Source organism: Coturnix japonica, unplaced genomic scaffold (assembly GCF_054131305.1).
Source record: "Coturnix japonica strain WE unplaced genomic scaffold, WE-NBRP24 Scf048, whole genome shotgun sequence".
In the NCBI taxonomy this organism is placed as follows: Eukaryota; Metazoa; Chordata; class Aves; order Galliformes; family Phasianidae; genus Coturnix; species Coturnix japonica.
The window spans coordinates 731,766-755,835 of NW_028188951.1; the positions used below are offsets into that span (position 1 = coordinate 731,766).

General features: G+C 47.3%; 2 protein-coding genes across 2 annotated transcripts in view; one reads left to right on the forward strand and one right to left on the reverse strand.

Moving 5' to 3' along the window:
• COL23A1 (collagen type XXIII alpha 1 chain) overlaps positions 1-24,070 on the forward strand; it is a 146,726-nt gene that overhangs the window by 121,994 nt on the left and 662 nt on the right. The window contains exons 8-29 of the mRNA XM_085532091.1: positions 2,788-2,814; positions 4,040-4,066; positions 4,583-4,609; positions 9,264-9,380; positions 9,816-9,851; positions 10,170-10,196; positions 10,589-10,615; positions 11,698-11,742; positions 12,308-12,370; positions 13,632-13,676; positions 14,114-14,191; positions 15,150-15,203; positions 15,881-15,925; positions 16,404-16,493; positions 16,821-16,883; positions 17,571-17,612; positions 18,249-18,275; positions 18,794-18,865; positions 18,965-19,018; positions 19,387-19,413; positions 19,900-19,953; positions 20,619-20,705. Of these exons, the coding sequence (XP_085388217.1) occupies positions 2,788-2,814; positions 4,040-4,066; positions 4,583-4,609; positions 9,264-9,380; positions 9,816-9,851; positions 10,170-10,196; positions 10,589-10,615; positions 11,698-11,742; positions 12,308-12,370; positions 13,632-13,676; positions 14,114-14,191; positions 15,150-15,203; positions 15,881-15,925; positions 16,404-16,493; positions 16,821-16,883; positions 17,571-17,612; positions 18,249-18,275; positions 18,794-18,865; positions 18,965-19,018; positions 19,387-19,413; positions 19,900-19,953; positions 20,619-20,705 (1,134 nt within the window). The remainder of the gene's footprint in view (positions 1-2,787; positions 2,815-4,039; positions 4,067-4,582; positions 4,610-9,263; positions 9,381-9,815; positions 9,852-10,169; positions 10,197-10,588; positions 10,616-11,697; positions 11,743-12,307; positions 12,371-13,631; positions 13,677-14,113; positions 14,192-15,149; positions 15,204-15,880; positions 15,926-16,403; positions 16,494-16,820; positions 16,884-17,570; positions 17,613-18,248; positions 18,276-18,793; positions 18,866-18,964; positions 19,019-19,386; positions 19,414-19,899; positions 19,954-20,618; positions 20,706-24,070) is intronic.
• The window catches only part of HNRNPAB (heterogeneous nuclear ribonucleoprotein A/B), a 33,856-nt gene continuing 26,634 nt past the window's right edge, over positions 16,849-24,070 (reverse strand). The window contains exon 8 of the mRNA XM_085532074.1: positions 16,849-17,163. The gene's annotated coding sequence lies outside the window, so the exon portion shown is untranslated. The remainder of the gene's footprint in view (positions 17,164-24,070) is intronic.

Below are 24,070 nucleotides of genomic sequence, written 5' to 3' on the forward strand. Positions count from 1 at the left end.
TCGGTGACATCCTGCAGAGCTGCTCTGACCTGGTGCTGAATGCAGGTGGTCCTTACTGGTTTGTGATCAGAAAATGAGTTAGTTACCAGCAATCAGTGGCTCCAGTGTTCAACCAATGGCTGCGCCAGTGCCCAGTTGGGACCTCACCAGTGCTGGCTTGCTCAAATTGCTTGGGATTGATGGGTTTTGTCCCCCTTTGTCACTGCAGTGGTGGTTTTGCTCAGATCCATACTTTAAGGAAAGCTGGTGGCGTGTTTTCTATACTCAATCTCAAAGCATCATGTTTATTCTAGACAAAATGGTTCATCTTCTCTCAACTTTGTAAGCGTTGAAATATGTGAAGTGTTAACACTGTGATTAGGAGCAGAAGGCTTGTAGTAGAGCATGGGTAAGGACAGGAGTGAGTGTTATCCCCAGCAAAAATCACAGCAGAACTCTGTGAGCTTCCAATTGCTTTGGCTCTGTCGTGGGATGTATGGAAAGCTCGCCCTTCTCTTAAGCTCTTTGTTGGTTGTTTAAGTGTGGTTTTTTGACCCCTCCAAAATGAAAACTCCTCTAGAGTTGGTTTTTGATTGGGGAACAGGGAGTTGTTGTTTTTCTGTTCCTTAGTTATCAAGTAAACTAAACATTGCTTCATCTTTAATTAAAATGACATGGACCAGAATTCAAGGAAGGGAGAATCATGAGCTCAACACTTGGGCTCTCCTGAATGTTGCAGGCTCCCCATGGAGCGCACCCACATCTCCAATGTGATCTCCCTTTTTACTCCAGCAGCTCCATGGCTGCTCAGGGCCTTCCACCATGGGCTGCTGGCGGGGCAGGTTGGTTTCAGCCCATCAGACCTCAGCCTGAACTGAAGAACATTTACGAGCCTGACTTACGGCGTTGTCCGCTGAGCGGAGCGGCTGGCCCAGAGCCCCTTTGAAAGCCCAACGGATATTGTTTCTCTTAAGCATTAAATGCTTTCCCTCAAACAAACATTCTTTGAATAGGCCATTGTTTTTCCTTCTGGATGTCCCTTTGTGGACTGATACAAGAATAGCTAGAAGCTGATTAATTGCTATTATAAATTTCTTTTTTTTTTTTTTTTTAAATCCATGGGACTTCTGTTTCTTTGAGAACTTGGATGTGCTCTGGGTTTCCTGCTCAGGTCCCATGTTTTTCCTCTGGAGGTCCCCAGTAGCTGCATCAGGAGCTTCAGGTCAATCAGCTCCAGCCTTTGTAGCTTCAGGAGAGAAGCTTGGCAGACCTGACACCTTTCCCAATCACTGTGATGTAAAGAAGTGTGGTAGGATGAAGTACAGAGCAATGTCTGTCAGGGGAAGGAGTAGTTTTGCTGTAGTAATGCGAGCCTGTATCAGTGGATACAGCTGTTAGCTCGTATCTTTCATCAGCACTTCTGTGTATTGACATTTGTGTACTGGTAGTTCCTCATAACATACACTGTGTAAATAACATAATGAATGTCTGGTAGCTTCTGAAACCTCAGCTGTACAGGGATGCCTGTTGTTCTCAGGTGAATATCCTTGGCACTGCTCCCCCCAGCCCTCTGGTTGTGCCTCTCACCCAACAGAGCCATGCAGACCTGGGGTTTAACACTCTAAACTGGGCCGTGCTGCTTCTGCAGGCTGATTTATTCCTTACTTGACAGATGGAGCTGGGAGATGGATGCATTGTTTTTAATGCGGGCTTTAGTCTTCCCTTACAAACGTCTTCTTTTTTTTCTGTTTTTTTTTTTTTTTTTTTTTTTAATCTCCATTTCAGCATCATAGATTTAAGCTAAACTCAGAAAAGGTTCACCCTAAACAGTTCCTAAGGAACTTGGAGAACTCTGACTCCTTATTGTTGTGTTATGTGACCATCTAAAGGGTGTGTGCTTGTAGATCCTTCGGGCTGCAAAGCCAAAAAAGATGCTGTGGGGGCACCTGGCACAGTCCTTGGCTCTGCCTGGAGCCCTTGTCAGCCTGTGCTGGGGGGCAAGCAGGAGTCTGAGTGCTTTGTGGACATGCAGCCGTCATGTCTTATCTCTTTGGGAAATGTTTTCAGGCTGACTTGTCTTTGTGTCTAAGCAGTGGGAGGTTTTGTGGGCTTGGGCTGCAGGTAGAAGGAAAATGCAGTTCTCCTTGGATTTACCATTAAATGGAAATAGATGCTTACATCGATCAAACACACGCTCCTGCAGCAGGGCTAGGAAAGGGAGAGCCAGGGTAGCCCAGAGTGTGGGCCTGCAAATACAGAGCTGTATTTCTGGCTGAGTGCTGCTATGAATGGGACAAGTACATGGGTATCTGGGATGGATGTACCCTTCTTTCCTCCCCAGTGAGACACCTGGCCCCATCCACGAGGCTTCCCGTTATAGTCTGGGAGTGATGGGTGCTTCCCACAGAGTAGAGCAGAGCTTTAGCATGTCCTTTGGAGAAAGCAGAACACCCATCCAGCTCCAAGCAATGAATCACTCCTGGGACCCACTCAGTTTAACCAGAGCAGTTCTTAGTCCTTAAAAGCCTGAGGTAGTCCCGAGTGCTGTGCTGGAGCCGTGTGCCCCTGTCACTAACCCTGTCGCTTCCTTTCTTGCATCTTTGTGCTCTGCAAGTTGTCACCTCTCAGCTTCTGTGAAACCTTCTTGCTGGATCGCATGCATGAAGGATAAGGTGTATAAGTAACGTAGCCGAGGATTGTACAATATGCGAGTAGAGCCTCTTTCAGAGCATGACTGACACTGCTATGTTTATAAATTATTGGGGTGTTTTATTCTTTAATCATGTTTTCTTTTCCATCCCTTTTCAGGGTCCCCTTGGTTTGGATGGCAAACCAGTAAGTGCTGAACGTGTCGTCTCTTCCTTTGCACTGCTCTGCAATGGCTGGGCAGAATCTCAAATATATTTTCTGTGTGTATGACTGACTGCATGGTGTTGGCTGAGCACTGGTCGGTGCCGAGTCCTTTCACTGGAAAACTGCAGCAGGAGCTCATGGCTGCCTCTGGTTTTTGTTTCCCAGTCTCGCTTTGTCCCACGTTCACTAGAGGGCACCATTTGAAATCTTTTCAAGCTTTGGTCCTCAACCAAGTGATCTTTTATTTCCAAAGCTGCTCAGTCTTTGTCTGGGGGGTTTTTGTTGTTTTTTTTTTTTTTTGCTTTTGTTTTGGTTTTTTTGCTTTTATATATATATATATATATATATAGTCTTTGAATTTGCAAAACACCACGATTAAAAGAGTGATGCAAACCTCAGCACTGAGCTCCTTCCATCCAGCGGGGATGCGAGTGGCTGAAGGGCAGCAGGGAGAGCTCTGGATGAGCAGCAGGGAGAACCTGAATGAAAAAGAACATAAGAATGGCCAAACTCAAACCAGACTGCTCACAATCTCTTTCATAAGAGTGAGTGGCCAGCAGGTTTGCTTAGAACCAAGCTACCAGCAGGAGGGATACAGCATCACTGCTGACCTCCTGCCTCCTCTTGTGCTGTGCCGCACTGCTTCCACACCGTGTGCTGGCCTGAACAAATGATGCTCCATGGTCTTGTGCTTGGAGGATGCAGAACAGCACATCAAAGCTCTGCGGCTTCCCTTTGGGGCTGCAGTGTGTCTCTGCCTGTCTGTCTTACAGAAAGCTGTTTAGAAGGAATATGACTTATGTCTTCAGCAAATAGGCCAAAGAAAGCAGCCCATCCTCCTTGTTTATTTCAAACAGATGTATAATTGTTGTAATGATATGCCGAGCATGTGTTTTTCTAGAAGTGATTTAATACTTTGAGACATGTCTTCTATCTATTCAGCATCATGTGCCCCCGTGTGGCTGTCACACTGCCCGCTCTGCCCAGCCCTTCTCCACTCCTGTGCCCCTGCATGAGCAGGCACAGCCTCCTTGCTGCATCCCAGTAGTGTGCTGTTCATACCCAGCAGCAAACTGCTTAAAGTAATAGTAATGTGCCTCAGGTTTGTGAACCGGTGAAAGCAATCAGCTTGGATTTGATGTTGGGGTAAGAGTGTGTGCATTGATCCTGCTGTATCTGAATTGTTGTTCTTCTGATGTTTTTCCAGGGGCCTCCAGGACCAAAAGGGGAAAAGGTAAAGACTACATTACTATGTTGTTATTCAAAAACCAGCTATGTGTGTTTGTTCTGCTTGATTCTTTTTGTTCACTTTGCCCATATACACCAAGCATGGCATCACCACTGGGGTCGGTTCAGCCATAGAGCTGTGTCAGCACAGGAGCTGAAAGGCATTGCTCTGTGTGCATGACATCCTCCTGTGAAGCTTGAGCAGCCAAGGAATGTCATTACTGTACAGAAAGTGATGTTAGTCCGTGCATATGTAGGACATAAGCATTTGCTAGGGGAGCCTTAAAGTTGGAAACAATCTGTTATTCCAGATTTATTATGTTTCATCGCCTGCCAGGGCAGAATCATTCCCTATTGTGTTGTCTCCAAGACTTCTCCTCCCTGGTTTTGAATACATTAAGCAATAGGACCATCCCCGCTTCCCCTGTGTGCTGTTCCCTCGTCCAGCTGACCCCACACTCGGTTCCTCGTGTTTGAAATCTGACCTCTAATAGCTGACCTTGCTGTTCCTCCTGACACACAGGGTGAAGCAGGGGACATCGGCCCGAGGGTGAGTAGTGACACAGCGTGTTGTTTCACTCCCAGCTCTGGTTGGGTTTGGTCACTGTGCAGCGCATGCAACTCAGTCCATGCAGCGGTTCTGGAGATGCTTTGTTTTGCCCTTGGAGCTCTTCACGTTGTTTTTCTGTCTAACCATGTGAATGGGGAAAGGAGCTGAAGATCTTCATGGGTGCCATTAAGCATTTAAGGTGCCTTCCTATCCCTCATTGCTTCTTTCTGTGTCAGAGAGAGGCTCTGTTCTCCTCTTAAAACTGCTCCTTGTCTGCTGTTATCAAAGAACCAGTACTTGAATGGGAAGAGGGTGATGTGCAGGCTGTGCCCAGTCTGCCTATGGTTGAGAATGAAGGCTATTAAATAAAAGGTGAGGGGGAAATTGTTCTGTCTGTAGTGCAGGTGGAGTTTTCTGCAGAGGGCAGTGGTTAACATTGGCTGGAGATGCCTCAGGGCCATTTTTCCTTTTTGAGGCTGCTAAGTGCTTTTTGGTGTCATTTCCCAAAGCAGCTCCGTGAGTGCATCTGGAAATGTCACCCTTGGGCTTTGAGAGCCCCTAATATTCCCCAGCCAGATTTATTCCTGCGTAGCTGTAGAGGGGCTCAGAGTAAGGTCTCAGCCTTGTTTTGGGTGCCCACTCACCCTCAAAAAAGGCTTTGGGAGACAATTCAGCTACATATGGCCCTGAGTCTTTGCCTCTTGGCTGGGGCTGTGGGTCACTTCTGTGGGGTCAGTGACTTGCTTCGTGCTGGAGGTGCTCACCAGGCTTTGGAGCTCCAGGTCTCATGGTGCTGATAAGTAGGGAGCCTGACTGCTGCCTGCAGCACCAGTCCTGCTGCAGAGCAGTGGGCTGGGGCCTGGGCTGGACTTGCAGACATGAGTGTCAGCTACACATGGCAGTGCTTGTCTTGTATTTTAATTTGCCAGTAATTATGTGCTTATTTTCCCATGGTTGGTCTTTGTCCAGATTTTATTTTATTCTCGTATCATTTTGTTTATATTGATATATATTTTATATATTATATTCACATCCTTTTACACAAGAATAAGAAAAAGGCTGGACCAAGTAGGTCTACCAGCCAGTGCCTGCTGTGAAAATCGCTGCCGTTCCATCTCCAGCGTTCAGGGCTGGATTGGATATGAAACTTATTGATACCATCTGGCCCAGATTATTTGTTATTTCATAGTTTAATCCATCTTCTTCCTCGAGTTTCAGTGGTAGCTTTGTTGAGCTGATCTTGAAAGATGTCACAGCAAGTCATCACATCAACAGGAAGATAAATAACTCTGGATGTATCCAGCACTGTGTGCTCACAAATGTGTCTATGGGAGGTGGGGTTGGGACAGAGTGTGTGACTGAGCACAAACACGTTATCGCCAGGAGTGACAGATTAAAAGCAAATAGCACTTGGGTTGGTTTGGGAAGGACTGCATGCGATGGAGGTGAGATGAGGATATTGGGGAACAGCTACTGGATGTGTTGGTGTTTGCTGCTGTACCTGTCCCTAATTAATACCTGCCAGCAGCATGGATATGTGGTTATTAGGCACATGAGTGTGGATCATGGGGATGTTGGGGGGTGATTTTTGGAGACATGAGGCAGCAGTTCCTGTTGGGCTGTACCAGGCAAAACCCAATTGCAAAGCTGAGCATTTGAGAGCCTGCAAAGGGCACTGCGGGGCTGTGCCTAACCAGGCAGGGAACAAACATACCCAGCACTGGTGCAGTGCCCCTGGGTGCATTGATAGGGAAAAAGTAAGAGCACGTGTCCACTCTGTTTTGGGGAGGAAGGAAGGAGCCAAAGCAGGATGCTGCCAGGGCTGGGACCTCTGTGCCCTGCGATTCATGCTGGTTTCTCTCTTAAACACTTCCTTAGAGCTCAGGGACAGCGGCAGTGCAGCATCACCGGGTTTCATCTGGTGTCCAGGCACCTGGCAAAGGTGACCTGAAGCTGTTGGCTCTCTGGTTTTGTTTCCCACTGCCTCTGCCTCTTGTTGCAGAGAAAAGTGCCCATGCTCAGTAGCCAGGAATGGCCAGGGACTGTTGCAGCAGCATCAGCTTCTGAGCTGCTGCAGAGTTTAACCTGATGCATCTGTGGGCTGGGGCTCAGCAGGTGAATGGGGGCTTTTTCTCTCTTTATGTAAAAAGATGCTTTCTGAGCTAAAATTGCAGGTAAGAGCTCAGCATGTGGAGTGCCCTGCAGGACTCACTGTGACAGTCATTGTGGAAACATGCAGGTCTTCATAGTATTTACTTATTTTGAATCATGATGTTGAAATAGCTGAATTGCATACTCTGAAGCTGACAAATGTCAGTGTTCATAGTTTCTTTTCTCTGAGCTCACATTGCTGCACAGGGTCAGATCCAACAGCCTGAGTGCCTCAGGGCCAGTGCAGTGTGGGGCAGCTCTGGTTTACTGTGTGCTCCCCTGGCACCAGCCTCTCTATAGTCCAGATGTTTGCAGAGCCAGAGATGACATCTCTGCATTTCATGCCCCTAAGGGCAGTCACCATCCTTAGCAGGGATCATTTAAAATAAAATGTGCAACAGCTCTGTGACACCATTAATGTGGATGGGGCTTCATCTTCATTTTACTCTTTAGGATTTGGGCATTATTCCTTTCCTGGATGGCTGTGTTTGAGTAAGGGCTGAGCTAAAGCCTTTCTCTGCAGTGAAAATCCTCTTTCCTGGAGGTCATGCTGTTTGCTTCATCCCTTGGTCTCTCCTCTTGCTGTCTTCTGATGGATGGACCCTGGGCTGGATGGTGGAAAGGAAAAAGCAAAGCAAAAACAGCCCGAGAAGGGAAACCTACTGCTTCTCTCTAGATAAGTGGGAAGGCTGAAAGACAATAGCAATGACTACTGACATGGCCTGAATATGCTGTTTTTGCATCGTATAAATCTGAGAGATTTATCAGTGTTTTGCGGGCTGTGGAATACATCAGTATTCATTTTAGCCTCTAAAAAGATAATATTTGGTCTTGGGAGAAATGCTGGGATATATCCCATGTGGTTTACTGGAAAATGCTTTGCATTCTGCAGAATAGTCCTGCAGTGGAGAATCATCCATACCCAGCAGCCCTCAATGTCCTATTGTGCAGTAAACTCATGAAAGGAGATTTATTTTGCTGTGTCTACTTACTGAGCCTCCAGTGCATCCAGAATGTTAAAGCCACCAGTTGTCCATCTAGACCTACTGCTTGTGTATCAATTAATTATTGAAGAGAAGTTGTTATGCATTTTATGGCCTTTCAAACTCGCTCTGTGCTGTGCTTATATCCTAAATTCTCACTCTTTCATCTTCCTCCTTTCCCTGTACTGTGCTAGATGGTTTTCCCTCGCCTCAATCATGGATTTCTGGCTAACGATCAGGTTGTCTTTAGCCGCCGCCTGCTCAAGGTAGATGTATCAGATCTGCTGCCTCTGGTTTGCTGTGTTTGTTTGAGCTGCTTTTGTTCCCTCTTTCCGGCTGATGGTGCACCGGTGCTGTTTGACATTGCCACTGCCATGTGGCACTCAGAGGTGCCTGCAAGCAGCAGCCAGGGTGACACTATTAGAATTCAGGGGGAGTTTTGTCAAAGCAAGGAGACACAGAAGTGATGGGTTTCAGCATTTGGTCCTTCACAGGAAGCGGGGATCATGCAGCAAGTCCTATAAATGTTCATAGGGTGTATGGATAGTGCTGGTGCCATAAAGTAAAATGCGTTAAAATGCAATTGTCTAAATCCCCACGCTCTAAATGTGACTTTTTAATTAGGCAAAATTCAGTGGGAGACTCGCCATGTAATTGGATGCAGCTTTCAGGATTAACAAATAGGATCTTTAAAAATTATGCCAGTGATTTAGGGGCGCGGATCTCGTTGAAAGGCAGCGGGGTTTGCGCTGTTGAGTCACTTAAGGACTTCTGAAAATCCCACACTTGTCCGTGATTTGAGGGTGGACCACATACTAAATACAGTCCTGTTGGAGCCTGGCTGGTAACCCATCCAGATGTTGCTAAAAGATTTATGGCACAGCCGTTCCGTGAGGGTTTTCCATTGTGTAGCTGCATGTTGGAACCGCGGTGGCCGGCGGCGGGTTGCAGTGCTCCCCTTGCACAGCGTGTGCCCAACCTTTGCAATCACAAGGAGAGGCAGTGGCTGCTTTCTTCCCTTGCATCCTAGTAGGACGTCAGCTAAGCTGGATGTTAATGTAGGACTTTGGCTGTATTTAAAGTCTACTACTAAGAACTGCTTTTTTTTGGGGGGGGGGGTGTTTTTTTTTTTTGGTGTGGTCTACTAAGGTCTGGAATTGTGTGCATGCTCCACGCCAGCATGTTGTTGGGTTTCATTTATTTCTGGTTATGTTGAATTGGTGGATTCTATGCAGACGGTCGTAGAGGAAAGGCTTAATGAGATGAAACCCTGTTGGAAGGCGCATTGAGCAAAATCCCAGTTGAGGAACTAAACTCAAAGGTCTTGGAGCAGCTCTGAGGTTGCTCCCAGCCTTTCCAATTGGCTGCTGCAATTAACCCCCTCCCCAGGATGGCAGAGGCCAGATTGTCAATGGCCTGGGGATGCAATGCATGTGTTGTGGGCACCCTCTGGCCAATGCCAAGCTGCTGTGCTTACCCACACTGCTTTGTCTCACCGTGTCTGTGTGAACTTCTTCCAGGGTGATCAAGGTCGAGATGGAGCCACTGGCCCCCCTGGTCCACCAGGACCCCCAGGTGCCCGGGGGCCTCCTGGTGACACAGGAAAGGATGGCCCAAGAGGACCTCAAGGCCCCCCTGTAAGGACCAGAGATGTGCAGTGGGCACATACTGTGTAGTCCCCAAACCAGCAGGGGAGAAGAGAATTAAGGGCATCCCCATCCCAAATGCTGCATCTCCAGCACTAGTAGCCACTCACATTGCAGAGGTTTGGGTCTCAGGGTGAAGGAGCAGAGGGCGGTTTCTACCTTCAGCTCTGAAGCAAAGAGCTGGACCTGGAATAAGTATTTGTGGCTACCAGCTGTAATGCAGAAAGCCCAAAGGGGATCTCCTCCATAACTTGTAGGCATCAGAAAACCTGTTACAAATCTCCAGATGACTGGCCATTCATTTAATAAAGAAACAAGCTGAAACACAATGCTATTGGATGGCCCGATTATCACTGAGTGTTGAGAATGAGGAATGACTGATAGATACTTGCAGGTATTGTTTCTTTTGTTTTTGTTTTTTTGTAGGGTCTTAAAGGCGAGCCAGGGGAGGACGGCCTTGTGGTGAGTATTGCACAAAGGTGTTCCTATTGCACTGCCCAGGACATCCCTTTCTCCATATGCTTCTTGCTTTGCACTGGGTGGTTTCATGTTTTTGCTTGTTGACACCAAAAATTATAATGCATAGAATGCACAAATAATAATATCTATGTATACCTATTTACTGGTTGTTGGGAACATGGTTCTACTTATAAGGGAGGATGAGAAGCTGGCATCTGCATCATTTATTTTTCATGGGGATGAAAGTATTGCTGGATGTGTCTGTATTCTGTTCTGCTCTATTGTCAAACAAGTATAACCAACCAATTTCTCATTCCATAGGGTGCCAGGGGACCCCCGGGGCCAAAGGTGGGTGATAAGCAGATTTTAACAAGAATTGTTGACATATTTCTGTAGAAGAGCAGTAGAAAATGAATGCATATTTCACATTGGAGTTGCTCTCATCTACATTGATCAGACTCTGAATTTCTAACATAGTGAATCAGACGTTGACTTCAAGTTGTCTGAATGTGCAGCCTACACAAAAAGCACAGCCCCTGCCTCTGATCAAACCTTGACATGGGGTGGGTAGGAGCTGCGGGGGGTCGGTGTGCTGTAGGGATGTGCTTTCTTCCTTTTGGGGGGAATAAAGTTGATGAACACAAGTGAGTTATTTGAACTTGACAATGGATTTTGAGTACGGGTGCAGTTGGCCTTGTTTTCTTTTTCCCTAATCATCTTTGTGTTTATTGCTGTTGAAGGGCGAGCCCGGTGTGCAAGGGAAGAAGGTAAAACAGCGATTTTGCTTTACTTTGCTGAGTGCTAGACTAGGGAAACTGCTTCAAAGGGTGATGGAGAAGCTGCAGTCCTGGCTGCATGTAGCAGCCCAAGCGGTGTTCCCCAGGGTCCCTTGCATTTGCTCCATGCAGAGCTGTGACCACATGACCCCAAAGTGTAGATGCTTCTGTGTAAAAGCATGGCTTTCATTACAGCAAACAGGCCAGAAGCTGCAATTGCATCTGCCCAGTAGACAAAAAGAATGAAATACTGAATGCCAAAACAAAGCAGTAGGTCTGAGGCCTTTTGCTCAAATAATTCGAGCTTGCCTGAGAGGCTTTTGGGGGATGTTATCTCCCAAAAGGCCCTGTGGTGGGCTGGGTTTCCTGGGAGAGCCCAGGGAGAGGCATGGCCACACACAGTCTCAGTGTGGTCAATTCTCATGGGCAGGAGAGGAATTTCCCACACTCAGAAGGACAGATGCTCTGTTTGGGTTGGGTGTCAAAGACTGGGAGATGCACGTGTCCAAGTTTTCTGCTCTTGGCCCCGTGGAGGAGTGAATAAATCACTGCCTCCAACCAAAACCAAAGTGCTGACAGCACCCAGCCGTTCCCTCTCACTGTTTTGCCCCAAAACAGACATGGCCATGTGCATTTTTCAGATGACAATTTGTGTAAAGTTTTGATAACTGCCCAGCAAAATAAACCTCTTGAACAACTACGGGGCAGTATTACTTCAGAAGAACAAAGTGTGACACATGAGCCCCAGAAAGTCTCCTCCTGGAGTGCTGGTGGTCACAGTGAAGCCTGTGAGGTGGAAGCTTGCAGGAGGCCTGTAGGAAATTAATGAGGCTCCCCAAAACCCTTTGTGGGTCGAATATATAACTCTGTGGCCATACCCCGTACCTGTGAGCTGAGGAGGCTGACACAGAGCTGGATGAGAGCAGAAGACCATGCTGCAAGTTTCTCCTGGCTTCCTGTAAACCCAAGCTCAGATTTACGCTGAGGTCAATGGGGATGAATGGAAAGTTGAACTAGGGTGGCACATGTGTACAGGCTGTTTGTGTTTCACGTGATATGTTTTGTTTTGTCAGGGTGATGATGGCATCCCAGGGGAACCGGGACTTTCGGGCTCTAAGGTGAGTGTCTGCTCTGTGTCATCTAATGCGTGTGTTTGGCAGCACCTGTTGCTCTGTGGCTTGTTTGTTGGCACTGCATCGTGGTTGGGGCATGCTAAGAAATATAGTTCTGCCTGAATATGGAAAAACAATAAAAGGCAAAGAAAGAGATGTGTAACTCATCCCTCTGCCTTGAGTTTGCAACTTGTTGGCTGTTGCAGAGAATTGCCATGGAGAGCCTCTACTTGCAGAAATAATTCAAACAGCGTTATAGGTGATGGTCTGGGCTTTGGGATGGGGCTTTGTACCCAGCGGGCTTTCAGTTGGGAGCCTTTGGATTGTGGTTGTGGAGCCAACATTGCAGATGAATACACAACCCACAGCCAAACTGCTAAGCCTGAAAACTCCCCTTAATCTTGAACATTCCCTATTTTGCACGTGGGCAACGTGATACGTTTTAGGCTAAAAGCAGAGCTTTCTTCACTTCTGCACATAAAAGTAACAATAAAGCAAGAAAACTACAACCAGGAAAAATTTATTCTCCATCCTACCTGTATTGCATTCATCTGAATCATCTTGCTTTCAGGGAGAAAAAGGAAGCACAGGCCTGAAGGGAGAGAATGGCACGGATGGCGCACCAGGACCCAAGGTGAGTGCCAGCCTAATGGGGAGGCACTGTGCTGCAGTGCATTTCAGCTGAGCTGGCATCACAAGCCTTTACTGTTTAAAAGTCTCATAAAGTGCCAAAAATGAAACAAACAGGAGATTCTGAGAAGTATTTTACCTTTTTCTGGCGGCTCAATGAAAGCTGGAGATGGATGTAAGGGTTTCCAAAAATCATCTCCTGTAATGTTTTTCATTGAATTGCTTCTTTTTTCATCCAGATAGCTAAATCTCTGATCACGTTTTGATCTCCGTGCATTGATTGTTGTGGTATCGCTTCAAAGTGGATTGCACTCATGTGCCTTACTGTTCTACTTATCTTCAGAACTGCAAAGAGATGTAGTAAGACAGTCTTGATATGTTAAGTGGTGATGATATAACGTGGACAGCATTCATGAGCCGCTATTCCCTCCTCAGCTGCTTCTTATTTAGTCTGATCTATCTCTGGTCATGCTTTCTGTATTGAACAGCCGTGGCTCCTTGCTAGGCTATATAGGATGCAGAAGCGTGGGCTTGGATGACCCTGTAATGTTTTTTGTTCTAAAAATATGGTAGCAGAGCTTGTTTGTTGCCCCTAGGATCTGCTGAATTGAAATTTTCCAGTGAAGGCTTCTTGTGTTTGTACATTTATTATTCGTTACTTTGTCAAGGGCTTTAATTCGACTCATGAATAGATTTCCATGGGTATGGCAGAAGGGGCAGTTCTGAATCCTGAGCTGAACTCCAGGTCACCGCGGTGGGAATATTAAAGCCATTCAAAACTCCCACTTGAAAAAATAATAATAAAAAATAATTGGCACGGACTTCTTCCTTAAACTCGCCCTCAGAAATGGTTTAAACATGTTGGCTGAGACTTTCCACATGCAACGTTCAGCCTAAAGCAAACAGAGAAGCTGCAGCACATGGAACCAGAGCTTGGCATGGCAGGAGCAGCAGGCAGCGCTTGCACCATGAGATGGATGTCTTCCTGCTGCCAGCTAGCTCCTCCAGCATCACTTTGTGCAAAATGCATTTGCTCTGAAGTCGGATCTGTTGGGTTTTCTGTTTGTTTTGTTGTGGTTTTTTTTATGGGGGGTTTTGGTTTTGCTGGGTGCAGCAGTTCCTTGTTGGCACCATACTTTGGCTTGAATCTAAAATGCCTGCTGTTATCTTGTGCCATTTAGCTTGTAGGATATCCTAGTTGTAGGATAAATAGTCCATATTTTCCGTGGTGTTTCTGAAACAAAAAGTGTGATCTGTGTTTTCAGGGTGAACCTGGTGAGAAGGGAGGAGTCGGCTCCATCGGACCCCGGGTACGTATGTTCAGGATTTTGCTTTTAGTGTTTGCTGTGGTTTGCCATGCCCTGAGTTGCCCCACAGCACCTCCTCCTGTTTAGCATGTTGTCAAATAGCGTAAGGATCAGTTCCGTGTTAGGAAATACAGATGGTGCTTATTGAAACAATACCAAATACTGCCCATGGAGACAGCACTGGGAAATGCTGTAGAGACTTGATTTTCTTATCAGCGTGACCATCCTGTCATTGTTTTCGGTTTGTTGTAAGAAGCTGTGAATAGGGTTGCTCAAGTGGTGATTTTGATGCACCTCTCAGTTACGTACATTGATGGGCTTTTCAGGTTTGGATGGATGACAGCTGTCTGTCTAGGAACTGATTACATTGGTGCCTGGTAATCACACAGCCTGCCTCTCAGGTGCTGCAAAAACTAAGCAGGGTTTATCCTCGGTTGCAGGGTCCCCCTGGCCTGAAAGGGGAACAGGGTGACACAGTGGTGATCGACTACGACGGCCGCATCCTGGATGCACTCAAGGTGAGCTGGTTCCTGGGGGTGATGCAGGGTGCTGAAGCTCTGTGCTGCTTCTCCTTCCTGAGGTCTTAGCACAGAGCCAGCCCAGAGGGGAAGGGTTTATTCCACCCTGTGAGTGGCTTTCACTGTAAATTGTCTCTGGATGTCTTTGAAGGCAATGAGAGGATCGGGTGCAGTGCCTGGGTGCTAACCTGCCCCAGTGCCTGCCAGGCCTCTCCCTGCTGCTTGTGTTAAGTTAAAAGATGGTGAACAGAATAAATACTTAATTACAGACACATTTGAGAACCATCCTAATTGTTTTATAACAGGCTGCAGGGAGACACAAAGTGGTGGTAATTACCATTTGCCAGATGTCTGCATGGGTTGCTCTGACAGGAGCACGGCATGCAGCTCCGTGAGTGGAGGCTGTGGATGGAGCTCCTCGGAGCAGCCCCAGCAGATGCAGCAGAATCCATCTGCAGGACATCCCTGTGTGTGCATGTGGACACGGCCGGGAGCACACTGCACTGCTCAGCCATGGGCATTCTGCTTGTTGTGTGTTTGCACGTCTACCATAAATGGGAACAGAGCTTGGAGAAGTGATTGCTTGATGCAGCTTCCAGTGTGATTAACATGATAATGTTTGAAGGGCAAAGAAGGTGTGATGCGGGATTGTTTCACAGCTGGGAGACTGTGAGTTTGCTGTTTGAGATAGCTTGCAAATCACAACGTAAGGTGTTCTGTGCTCTCTGTACCCAGCAGAGCACGGGAAGAAGGTGTTGCTGAAGTGTGCAAACAATACAATCAAATGTGGGGTTGCACCAACACCCTGCAGCACCCTGCCTGCTGCATGGCTCGGGGCGTGTGTTCCCTTGCACCAACACCAGTGCCAGGGGCTGAGCTCATGGGTGTGTTTCTGCTGGCACTGAGAGTGCAGTGCAAAGCAGTTGTGCTCATGTCTCTTCTGTTGGCTGTTTTCTAGGGCTCACCAGGTCCCCCAGGGCCGCCGGGCCCACAGGGTGCTCCAGGCCCCAAGGTAAGGCTGACCAGCACCGTGCAGGCCGTGCTGCTGAGAGAGCTGGGTGTTCATTAGTGGCTGTCATGTAATGAGGCTGGGGAAATGTCTGCTAAAATAGGGCAGGACATGAGGGTGTGTGTGGTGAAGGAAATCTTCCTTCAGCTGAAAAAGCAAGAACAGCCAAGAGGGGCTCTGTTCCCTTGGTCCTTGTCCTCCTCCAAAGACTTTGCATGTGGTGGGAGGGAGAAGAAGATGGGTGTGAAAATGCCTGAGTTGGGTTTGGGAGTGTGACAGGTTGCAGTGTGAGCTTACCTCCTGCCCCACACCAGCATGATGGGGCAGTGCCTGCACCCTGTGCTTGTGCCCCTGCAGCACTGCCACTGTCCTTGTTCATAACTGATCACCAACAACTTACTGTCAGCTATAGTTTCCATAAAAGAAAACTTAACTTGTTGACCAGTGTGTGTCAGCACATGGGATAGGGCAGGATTTTGGTGCTGCCCAACCTCAGCTCAGGTTGTGTTGGGCCTGTGAAACCCATCAAATCTGGGTGTCACCCTCACCGCTGCTCCTCACCCTCCAATGCTCAACCCATAACCACCATAAATGAGTAACTTCTTTCCTCGCAAAATGTTCCTCTGTGCTTATTTACTGATTAATTTACTGTTGGCTCTGCTTTCTTTGTGTTGCTACAGGGAGAGCTGGGCCTGCCAGGTCCACCTGGGCTGGATGGAGAAAAGGTACATGGCGTGGTTGGACTGGGTGCAATGGTGCAGGAGTGTGCCCAGGAGCTGAGTTAAAGTGAACTGCATGTCTATGGAGGCTGCCCCTGTGAAAGCCAATGTCAGCCTGCCCCTAAAGCCCTCTGCCCTACAATGCTGCACCTCCCCGAGTTAAACACTCAACTCTGAGCACGCAGATGCTGCTCTTGTCCACATCTGCTGAGTTAAATGGGCTACTTTTACAAGTTGTTTGTGAGACAGTCCCAAATTATGACGTAAACCTCCCGAACCTTAAATTGCTGCATTCATTGCAGTGGCCAAGCAAAATTCTGCTGCGTCTGCAAAATCGGTATGTGTGAGTTTTAACATTAAAACATGTTTTCATGAATTGGTGGGGGAAAGAAACTGAAACAGCAGAAAGGCAGAAATAGGGCGGTTGGTTGTTGCTTCGGTTGGTTTTCTTCAACACCTATGTCTGTTTGCTGTCAAATTCTAGGGTCCCAAAGGAGCAAAGGGTGACCAAGGCAGTTCAGGGATCACAGGACCGAAAGGAGAGACAGGAGAAATGGGCTTATCAGGTCCACCGGTACGTCTGCTGTGCTGCAGTGCATTGATTCCTGCAAGACTCACTGTGTGGTTGGGTTTAGTTGAGCTGGGCAGTGGACTGTCTGTGTTACACTGCTTCAGCTGGAGGAAGTGGGGACTTGGAGTGCTCCTTACTAATGGTGCTGGTAGCGGCTTGTTTCAGAATGAATGAAATATCTGCTCCAGCCTGGAGAAAAGCTCCTGTGCTCAAATGGTTCCCCAGCTATTGCTGGAACAAGGGAGGGTGGCAATTAGGGGCAGAAAATGCGTTTTTCTCTTGTTCTTTTTGGGAGATGCGACACTTCAATGCAAAATCCCTATCTTCTAGGGAGCAGATGGGCCAAAAGGAGACAAAGGAGACACTGGATCACCATGTTTGCAGAACAACCACGTAAGGAATTGGCACCACACAGCCTCTTCCATGAGGCAAAGGCAGGAGAAGCTGGTGTGTGTATCAATGCAGAGCCCTTTTCCACAAGGACTTTGGGGTGCCTCTATAAATGGGGTTTGTGTATTGGGGAAGATGAGGGAAATTACCAGGCCCTGTATAGGTACTTCAGACATTGCTTTGGTGGTTGAGATATTGGTTGCCGTTCTGTTTTGCTCTAAGAACGTGCTGTGCTTTGGGCTGTTTTATAGGGCTTCTGCGCTGCTTTTTCTGTTTTCACACCCTATGGTTAGTAAAAAAAATAAAGAATGTTGATAGGTGTTTATTAATGACATGTGAGCTCTAATTCAGATTTTCTTCTATAAACACAAAGGCTGGTTTCTTTGTGTCCATATGGAAAAAGACCTCATTTTCCATTGTATCTATTTTGCAACTAGCAAATGTACTGAGTAATGTGGCCCACGCCTCTCATTTCTGAGGCCAGCCTGATTTGTGTGCGTACTGAGCTCCATTTACCTACAAATTCTATGGACACCTCTTTGGTTAGCAGATACCTGGATTACCTCCATTAAATTAGAGGGCAGGCTACAGCAGTCCTGGGCTGTGTGAGGTTTTCCTTCCTGAGCTGCCTGCTTTCTTGGTATCCCCATTCCCAGCCCCATTAATGTGTCATTTAATTCCTTCATGCAGATCATCCCGGAGCCAGGACCGCCCGGACTGCCCGGCCCCATGGTAGGATGATGGGACATTGGCATGTGCAACAGAGCTGCAGAGCTATGCCATGCAATTAGTGAAAAGAAAGAGGGTGTTTTGTGCTGTTTAATCTGGGCTGCTGTCAATTTGGGTTCCCCACTGCTGTGGTGTTGATATTCCCATGAATTCGCCTTGGTCTGGTTGGTTGTTTTTATGGCCATTGATTACAGCAGAAGAGGATGTAGGCAGTGACATGAATACACACAGTCATTTTCAGTGCAGGTTTCTGAGGTGTTTGGTAGCTGCAGTGTTCCAACAAGCTGAGGAGCTGCCAAGGGTGTTGGGAAAGCTGAGAGACCTTCACTGGTCTATGGGCACCTCGGGGAGACCGTGCAGGGTGATGCTTCACAACCACACAGCGTTTCCACGCTGCTGCACAGCTCTCCCTCCAGAGCTGAGAGCATTTCATTGTTGTGTGTTAACGCAATGCAGCCTTTTACAGTTCCTTCCCACTGATTTGACGTAGGAGAACCAAATAAACTACCACCTGTCTTGAAAAAGAAATATTTTAGCCATTGTCAGCCCGTAACTTCAGCAAGAAGCGGTTTGGGAAGCAGACGTAGGGGTTTGTTTTTAAATCCTGCTTTTATAATGCACCCATTGTCTTTCCTGTAGGGTCCTCCAGGAATCCAGGGGCCTAAAGTAAGTCAATAAATTAAATGTCACCCACTGTTTCCAGGCTGCCACTGCATTATTTGCAGGACCACAAAGGACTGTCAGCTCTGGGGACTGATTTTTTTGTCACTGTTTGTGACAACGCATTCCTTGATTGTGTTGTTCAGCAGTTGGTGTTTTTGAAAACAAGCCATTCTTCCTTCCAAATACGTTTTTATGATCTTAAATCCACTATGGAGTCCTGACAGCCTGCAGCACATGCGGATCTGAGTTTCCAAACCCACATACTGGAACCTTTATTTTCAACTATTTCTCGTACGGTCTGGTCAAGAGGAAACAACGGCAGCGAGGGAGTGAGCTGCGGGGAGGTGTCCTTGTCCTTGGCTGTCCTTGTCCCAGCTGTGTTTGGGGTTGGTGCAGCGGGTTTTATGCTTGCACTGCTCTGCCTGACAGCACAATCCTGCCTTTTTACACCACCTTCCCACCCCAGGCTGTTCCCAAGGCCCATGTGCTGCTTGGATGATGCCAGTGTTTCATTTCTGCAGGGTTTGGATGGTGCAAAGGGAGAAAAAGGTGACAGCGGTGAGAAGGGGGAGCACGGCGACACGGGCCCAGCTGTGAGTTGTTTCCCCACATCTCATTTGACTGTTGGCAGAACCCTGTCCTTACAGCAACTTTCCTAATGATTTTTTTTCTTTCTTTTAACTGTCTTCCAGGGTCTCCCTGGTGCTCCGGGGCTCATTGGCTTACCCGGTACCAAAGGAGAAAAGGTAATCATTGGTGTGGGCCTATGTTAGATCACCTCCTTGCTGGAGCTCCATAGAAGCCAGGTTATCAATGGCCAAAGCTTCTTCCTAGTCTAAACTGCTCATTTTACCAACGTTTGTCTCCAGAACCTCAGCTCCAATGAGCTGCTGTTTTCTAGCATCTGTCAGCATTTGATGACAGCAGTTGGGTGTAGTGGTTGCTGCCTGAACAACCTGGGGCCACACTGTGCCCAGACGGGCAATGCTGAGTGCACAGACAGGTGTGCAGCCCTCGCCATCTCCGCCAAGCGTAGTATGTCACCAGATGGGAATCTCTGCCTGCTGCACTGAAATCAGTCCAACCTGTCTTGTTTTTGTTTTTACAACTGCAGGGAAAGCCGGGAGAGCCAGGACTAGATGTGAGTATGGAGAAAGCTAATTCTGATGTCTAGAATGTCAGTCACACACATAAAGGCCATCGAGGCTGCTTGCTGTTTTCACAAATATACACAGCTCACACTGCATAGATTGCTCTCCCCTGCTCAGGGCATCCATGGGATGATGTCAGTAGAAAGAGGCTTAACTCAAGGCAGCTGTTGGATGGCTGCTCCCGCTGCACAGCAGTCCCGTATCACACCGGGTACCACGGCTCAGCTGAAGGTGCTGTGGGGTCTTTCTGTCCTAATTGAGAATGCTTGTATCAGATTCAGGAAAACCAAAATCTCTTATACATGAAATAGCAGGATAGCTAAAGCACTAGCTTTCCCAATAAATTCATGAGATACAAAGACAAAAAGGAAAGAAAATGCCGTATTCTTTGCTGGTTGCTTCTGTTGATTTGAGATACTGGGATGTGCACAAAGTAACCTTACAACCCTTTTCCCACCAAAAAAATTCCATAACAGGGTTTCCCAGGACTCAGAGGAGAAAAGGGAGAGAAGAGTGAAAGAGGAGAGAAGGTGAGTGGGCTGTGGGCTGTGCTGGTGGGGACAAATGAGCTGGGGCAGGACTGGCTGCTGCTTTCGTGTCCTGCAGCATTGGATCCCCTCCATCTCCAGTTTTTGTGGCTCACTGCTGTAAGACCTTTACTGTGGCAAAGTATTTGTATGGACATTCTATGAATGCCTGCTGGCTTGGAAGGGCTTTCTGCAAGTCTGTCCCTCCTTGGCAGCCTGCAAACTTTGGGGGGAGCTGGAGCAGCCTGGCAGCTCCAGGTTGGGAAGAACTGCTAGTTTTGGTTTATAGACCTTGAAACTGGATCCCAGTCAGGTTTTGTTACAGGGATCCTTAAATAAAAGGGTGTCTGGCTGGTGGCTGGTGCCATGCTGGGAGCTGGTGCTCCAGCAGTGCTGGCAGGGGCTGCCCAACACTCCTTGCTGCCAGATACCAACCTGGTCTCTAGCATTAACTGGTGACTTAGCTACCCTCTTAAATTATTGCTATCCTGCTTTAACTGAAGACTCTCAGTCGTTTAATTGCCCCATTAATGTTGCACCAGTGCAAACATCCCAACTCTGGCTGAAACGTGGGATGCTGCAATAACTGTGCAAAGTGAAAAACAAGGTGTGTTTCCCCTGCCAGCCACCCCTCTGTTCCTGAGACTATTTTCCTTTTGCTTCAACAGGGTGAGCGAGGGATACCAGGGAGAAAAGGAGCCAAAGGGCAGAAGGGGGAACCCGGCCCTCCCGGACTGGACCAACCCTGCCCTGTGGTACGTCTTCTGCTTTGCTCATCTGAAGTGTGTGTTGCAGGGACTGAAAGGGGACACAGCTCTGTAGCCTGGGAAAGGGAGGGAGGATTTGGTAGATCTTTAGTTTGCAGTAAATCAGAGCAGATGGTTATTGTTTTCTCACTTTTCTTAATGGTTTGTTTTATCTGCACTGCTGGAAGTTCAGTGCTTGCTTTAAGGGCTCCTTACTGGCCAGATGGGAACAAGCCACGGCAGTAAAAATAAAGAATCTTTGTATAGAGACCTTCTTATTGCAGTCAGGAACAATGGGCTTCAGTAATGCTCTTCAGGAGATAGCGTGCCCTGGTGAAGCTGCCTGCCTAGATTTTGAGTACATTTGCAATTGGGGAGTAACTCTGTGCCATGGATGGGAGGCAATTTGAAAGCCAGGTCAGTTCTTTATCCCATCATCTCCCCCAGACTGAGCAGGGACCATGCTGACTGTAGCTCTCCCGCCTGGGGAAGTGGGTTGGTGTTGATAGCATGTTAATACTGCCAAGGCTGTGTGATGTATGAGCCCCGAGGCTGCCAAAAAGTGCCTCTGGGATCAGAGACCTCCCGTGTTTCTCAGGCTGAGATAGCAGCTCACAGCTCAGATCTGTCCTTTCTCTGACACATCCTGGGCCACTGTTGTGCTGCGCTGTACACAGACAGCCTCTTCCCAGAAAAACCTGCCTTGATGTCCAGGTCTGAAGAAGGTGGGATTCTCTACCGTGTTTCAAACCTTTGATACGGCTTAGGAAAAAAACTTGCCCTGTTTATTTGGCCTGGTAAAACGTTACCTCCTTTTAGTTACTGCTGTTCATTTAATGACTGAAACCAGAGATAACCATTCCTTAAGATGCTGTGCGGTTTTGGGATGAAAGAATAATTTGTGTCAACTATTGAAACTGCCCAGTGTGGCTGTTACAGCACAGTTCAGCTGTGCTTAACTAGTAGCGCCAGCTATCTGCTCTGACTCTCCAAAAACACATTTCTTGTCCAAAGGCATGATGGCTTTCTCACCTCGCCAGCCATCAGAGCTGTCGTGGAACTCTGCGGTACCAGCAAGAATGTCCTTCATTCATTGTGCTTTGTTTGGCTTGGAGATAGAATGTGAGCTACAAATATTTAGTTTCTGATGGATCACCTTTCCTCTCTCAACATGCTGGATGATTTAACCCTCATCTTTTTCAAATGAGAATCTCTGCTTTGAGTACAGAAGATATTTCCCAGATGACAGTCTCTGTGTGTCTGTGAACTCCCCACCATAAAACAACTCTGATTTGCTGTGTCATCAGAAATGGATGCACAAAGTTCTGAGCCCGTTCCTTCTGCTCAGGCACTGATGTCTGTTCAAGTAACTCCCGTGTCCTTTATCATTCTCATCAAGCAGTTATTTTTTCTTAAACAGGGAGATCGTAGTATTACAGGCAGCAATGGGGATCCAGGTCTGCCAGGCCTGGATGGGGTGAGCATGCCCTGCCCACTGGTACAGTACCTGCTCTTCCCTTTTCTCGCATGGTTTGTGTATGTCCTGCTGTGGCCAAGCCACCTCCTAAGGCACGAATCCCACCAAGGAGAGAAAGAAATGTGAGACAGCAGAGCTGGAATGAGATATTTCACTTTGGCACTCAGAGAAGGACACCATTGGGATGTGCCTTCTTCCCACTGCCTTTAAATAAGGAGGGTAGGCCGTGGGAGATCACACAGGGCTGCTTGACTCTTTTCAACAGTAGATCCTAAAAATCAGCTCTTGTTTCTCTGGGTACCTATGGCCCAGTTCAGTTCCCCTTGTGCACCAGCTGGGTGCAGCAGCTCTGGGTGCTGTGGATGGAGGTCATGGGCCCTTTGGCCATTGAAAGGGCATTTGCTGCGTCAGCTCTGCACTGTGGAGCTCAGGTTGAAATCCTCTGATTACGCAGAGAGGCTGAAGCTCTGCTTGCTGATCCAGAGGGTTCTGCATGACTAGCTAAAAGAGGTCATTGTTTTATTTTCATTTTTTTAACCATAGAAAATGCTGCATGTTAGATGATTTGCAGTTGTCTTCAGAGAAACAAAAGGGCAGTAAGCTCTCTTTCAGAAAAAAAAAAGAAGTTAAATTGCTTTCATATGTGTCAAAGAAACCAATTATTAGCAGCAGGCCTGCTTCAGCTCTTCGTATTTACTCCCCAGAGATGTTATATTTGCTAAGCATGTCCCATGCTAACTGTACAGAATACACAGAGTCAAGCTATATCGCAGGCACTGTAAGGGCAGAAGGGGATTTCTCCTATAACTGATTACAGTGACCAGTTAATGCAACAGATGCACTTTTTCCTGCCTGTGTATGATAGGTTAATTGCTGTAAGTTGTTGTTAGCTGTCATGAGCTGCTGCACGCTGCCTGGGAGTGTTGTCTTCCTTCTCTCCTTGCTGTACAGTCACAGGGGGCTGCTGGTTCTTGGTGATTCTGTTCAGTTCTGGGGTGTGAGCCTCAGCTGTGCCTTGTGAAGCCCTTTGTGAGCTGACCGGTTGTTCTGGAGTCATTCAAGTGAAGCATGGTAGAAACGTGGGGCTTGATCATGGCCAAAATGAGTATTTTGAGTGTGCAGAAGGGGGGGAAAAAGCCTGGGGAAATGGGCCCTGTGACCATTGGTGCATTAGGATGTGCTCTGACATACCAGGTCAGGATGTCTCCAGGTGCCAGAACCGCTCTGCATGTTGTCCCCATTACCCTTCACCCCCTGATCATGCCAATAATTGTCATAGACCAAAATGCTGGCTTGGTGTCAGCAGAAAACTGTGTGCTTCCAACTACTGTAATGTTACAGTTAAGTCTGAAAATAACTGGACCTGTCACACTGGGAGTAGCTGGAGAGGGTAACCCTACATCACTGCATCTCTTTTATTGGGCATAGGCTATTTTACATATAAAATCAATACAGAATACAAAAAGAATGGGATGGCTGACATTTACAGTAAAAAATGTAAAGATGCATTTTGACCTCTATTTGCACTAGCAGTTCCCTCTGCTGCAAACACGTCTTCATGGCTCCCAACCCCTCGTTAACTTGGAGGTGGTTCTGAGGGAAGGGTTGGTGCATGTGTGCTCGACATGCAGCAATTCATGCAATCAGAGATCCAATAGCATTAAAAAATCCAGCATCAGAAAAGGCAGCTGAAGTCAGCTATTTCTGTTAACGTAGCTTGAAAAGTTGGTCATAAAAAGTCCGTTCCTCTTCTGAGGGCTCCTTCCTTGTCAGTGTTTTCCTCCTGCTAAGTAAACTCTGCTTTCTCATTTCTATATACTTCTTGCATCTCCACTGGAAAAAGCCAAGTCTTTTCGCTCCCTTTACACAGCCCACAGTCTATCACATTTCAATCAGT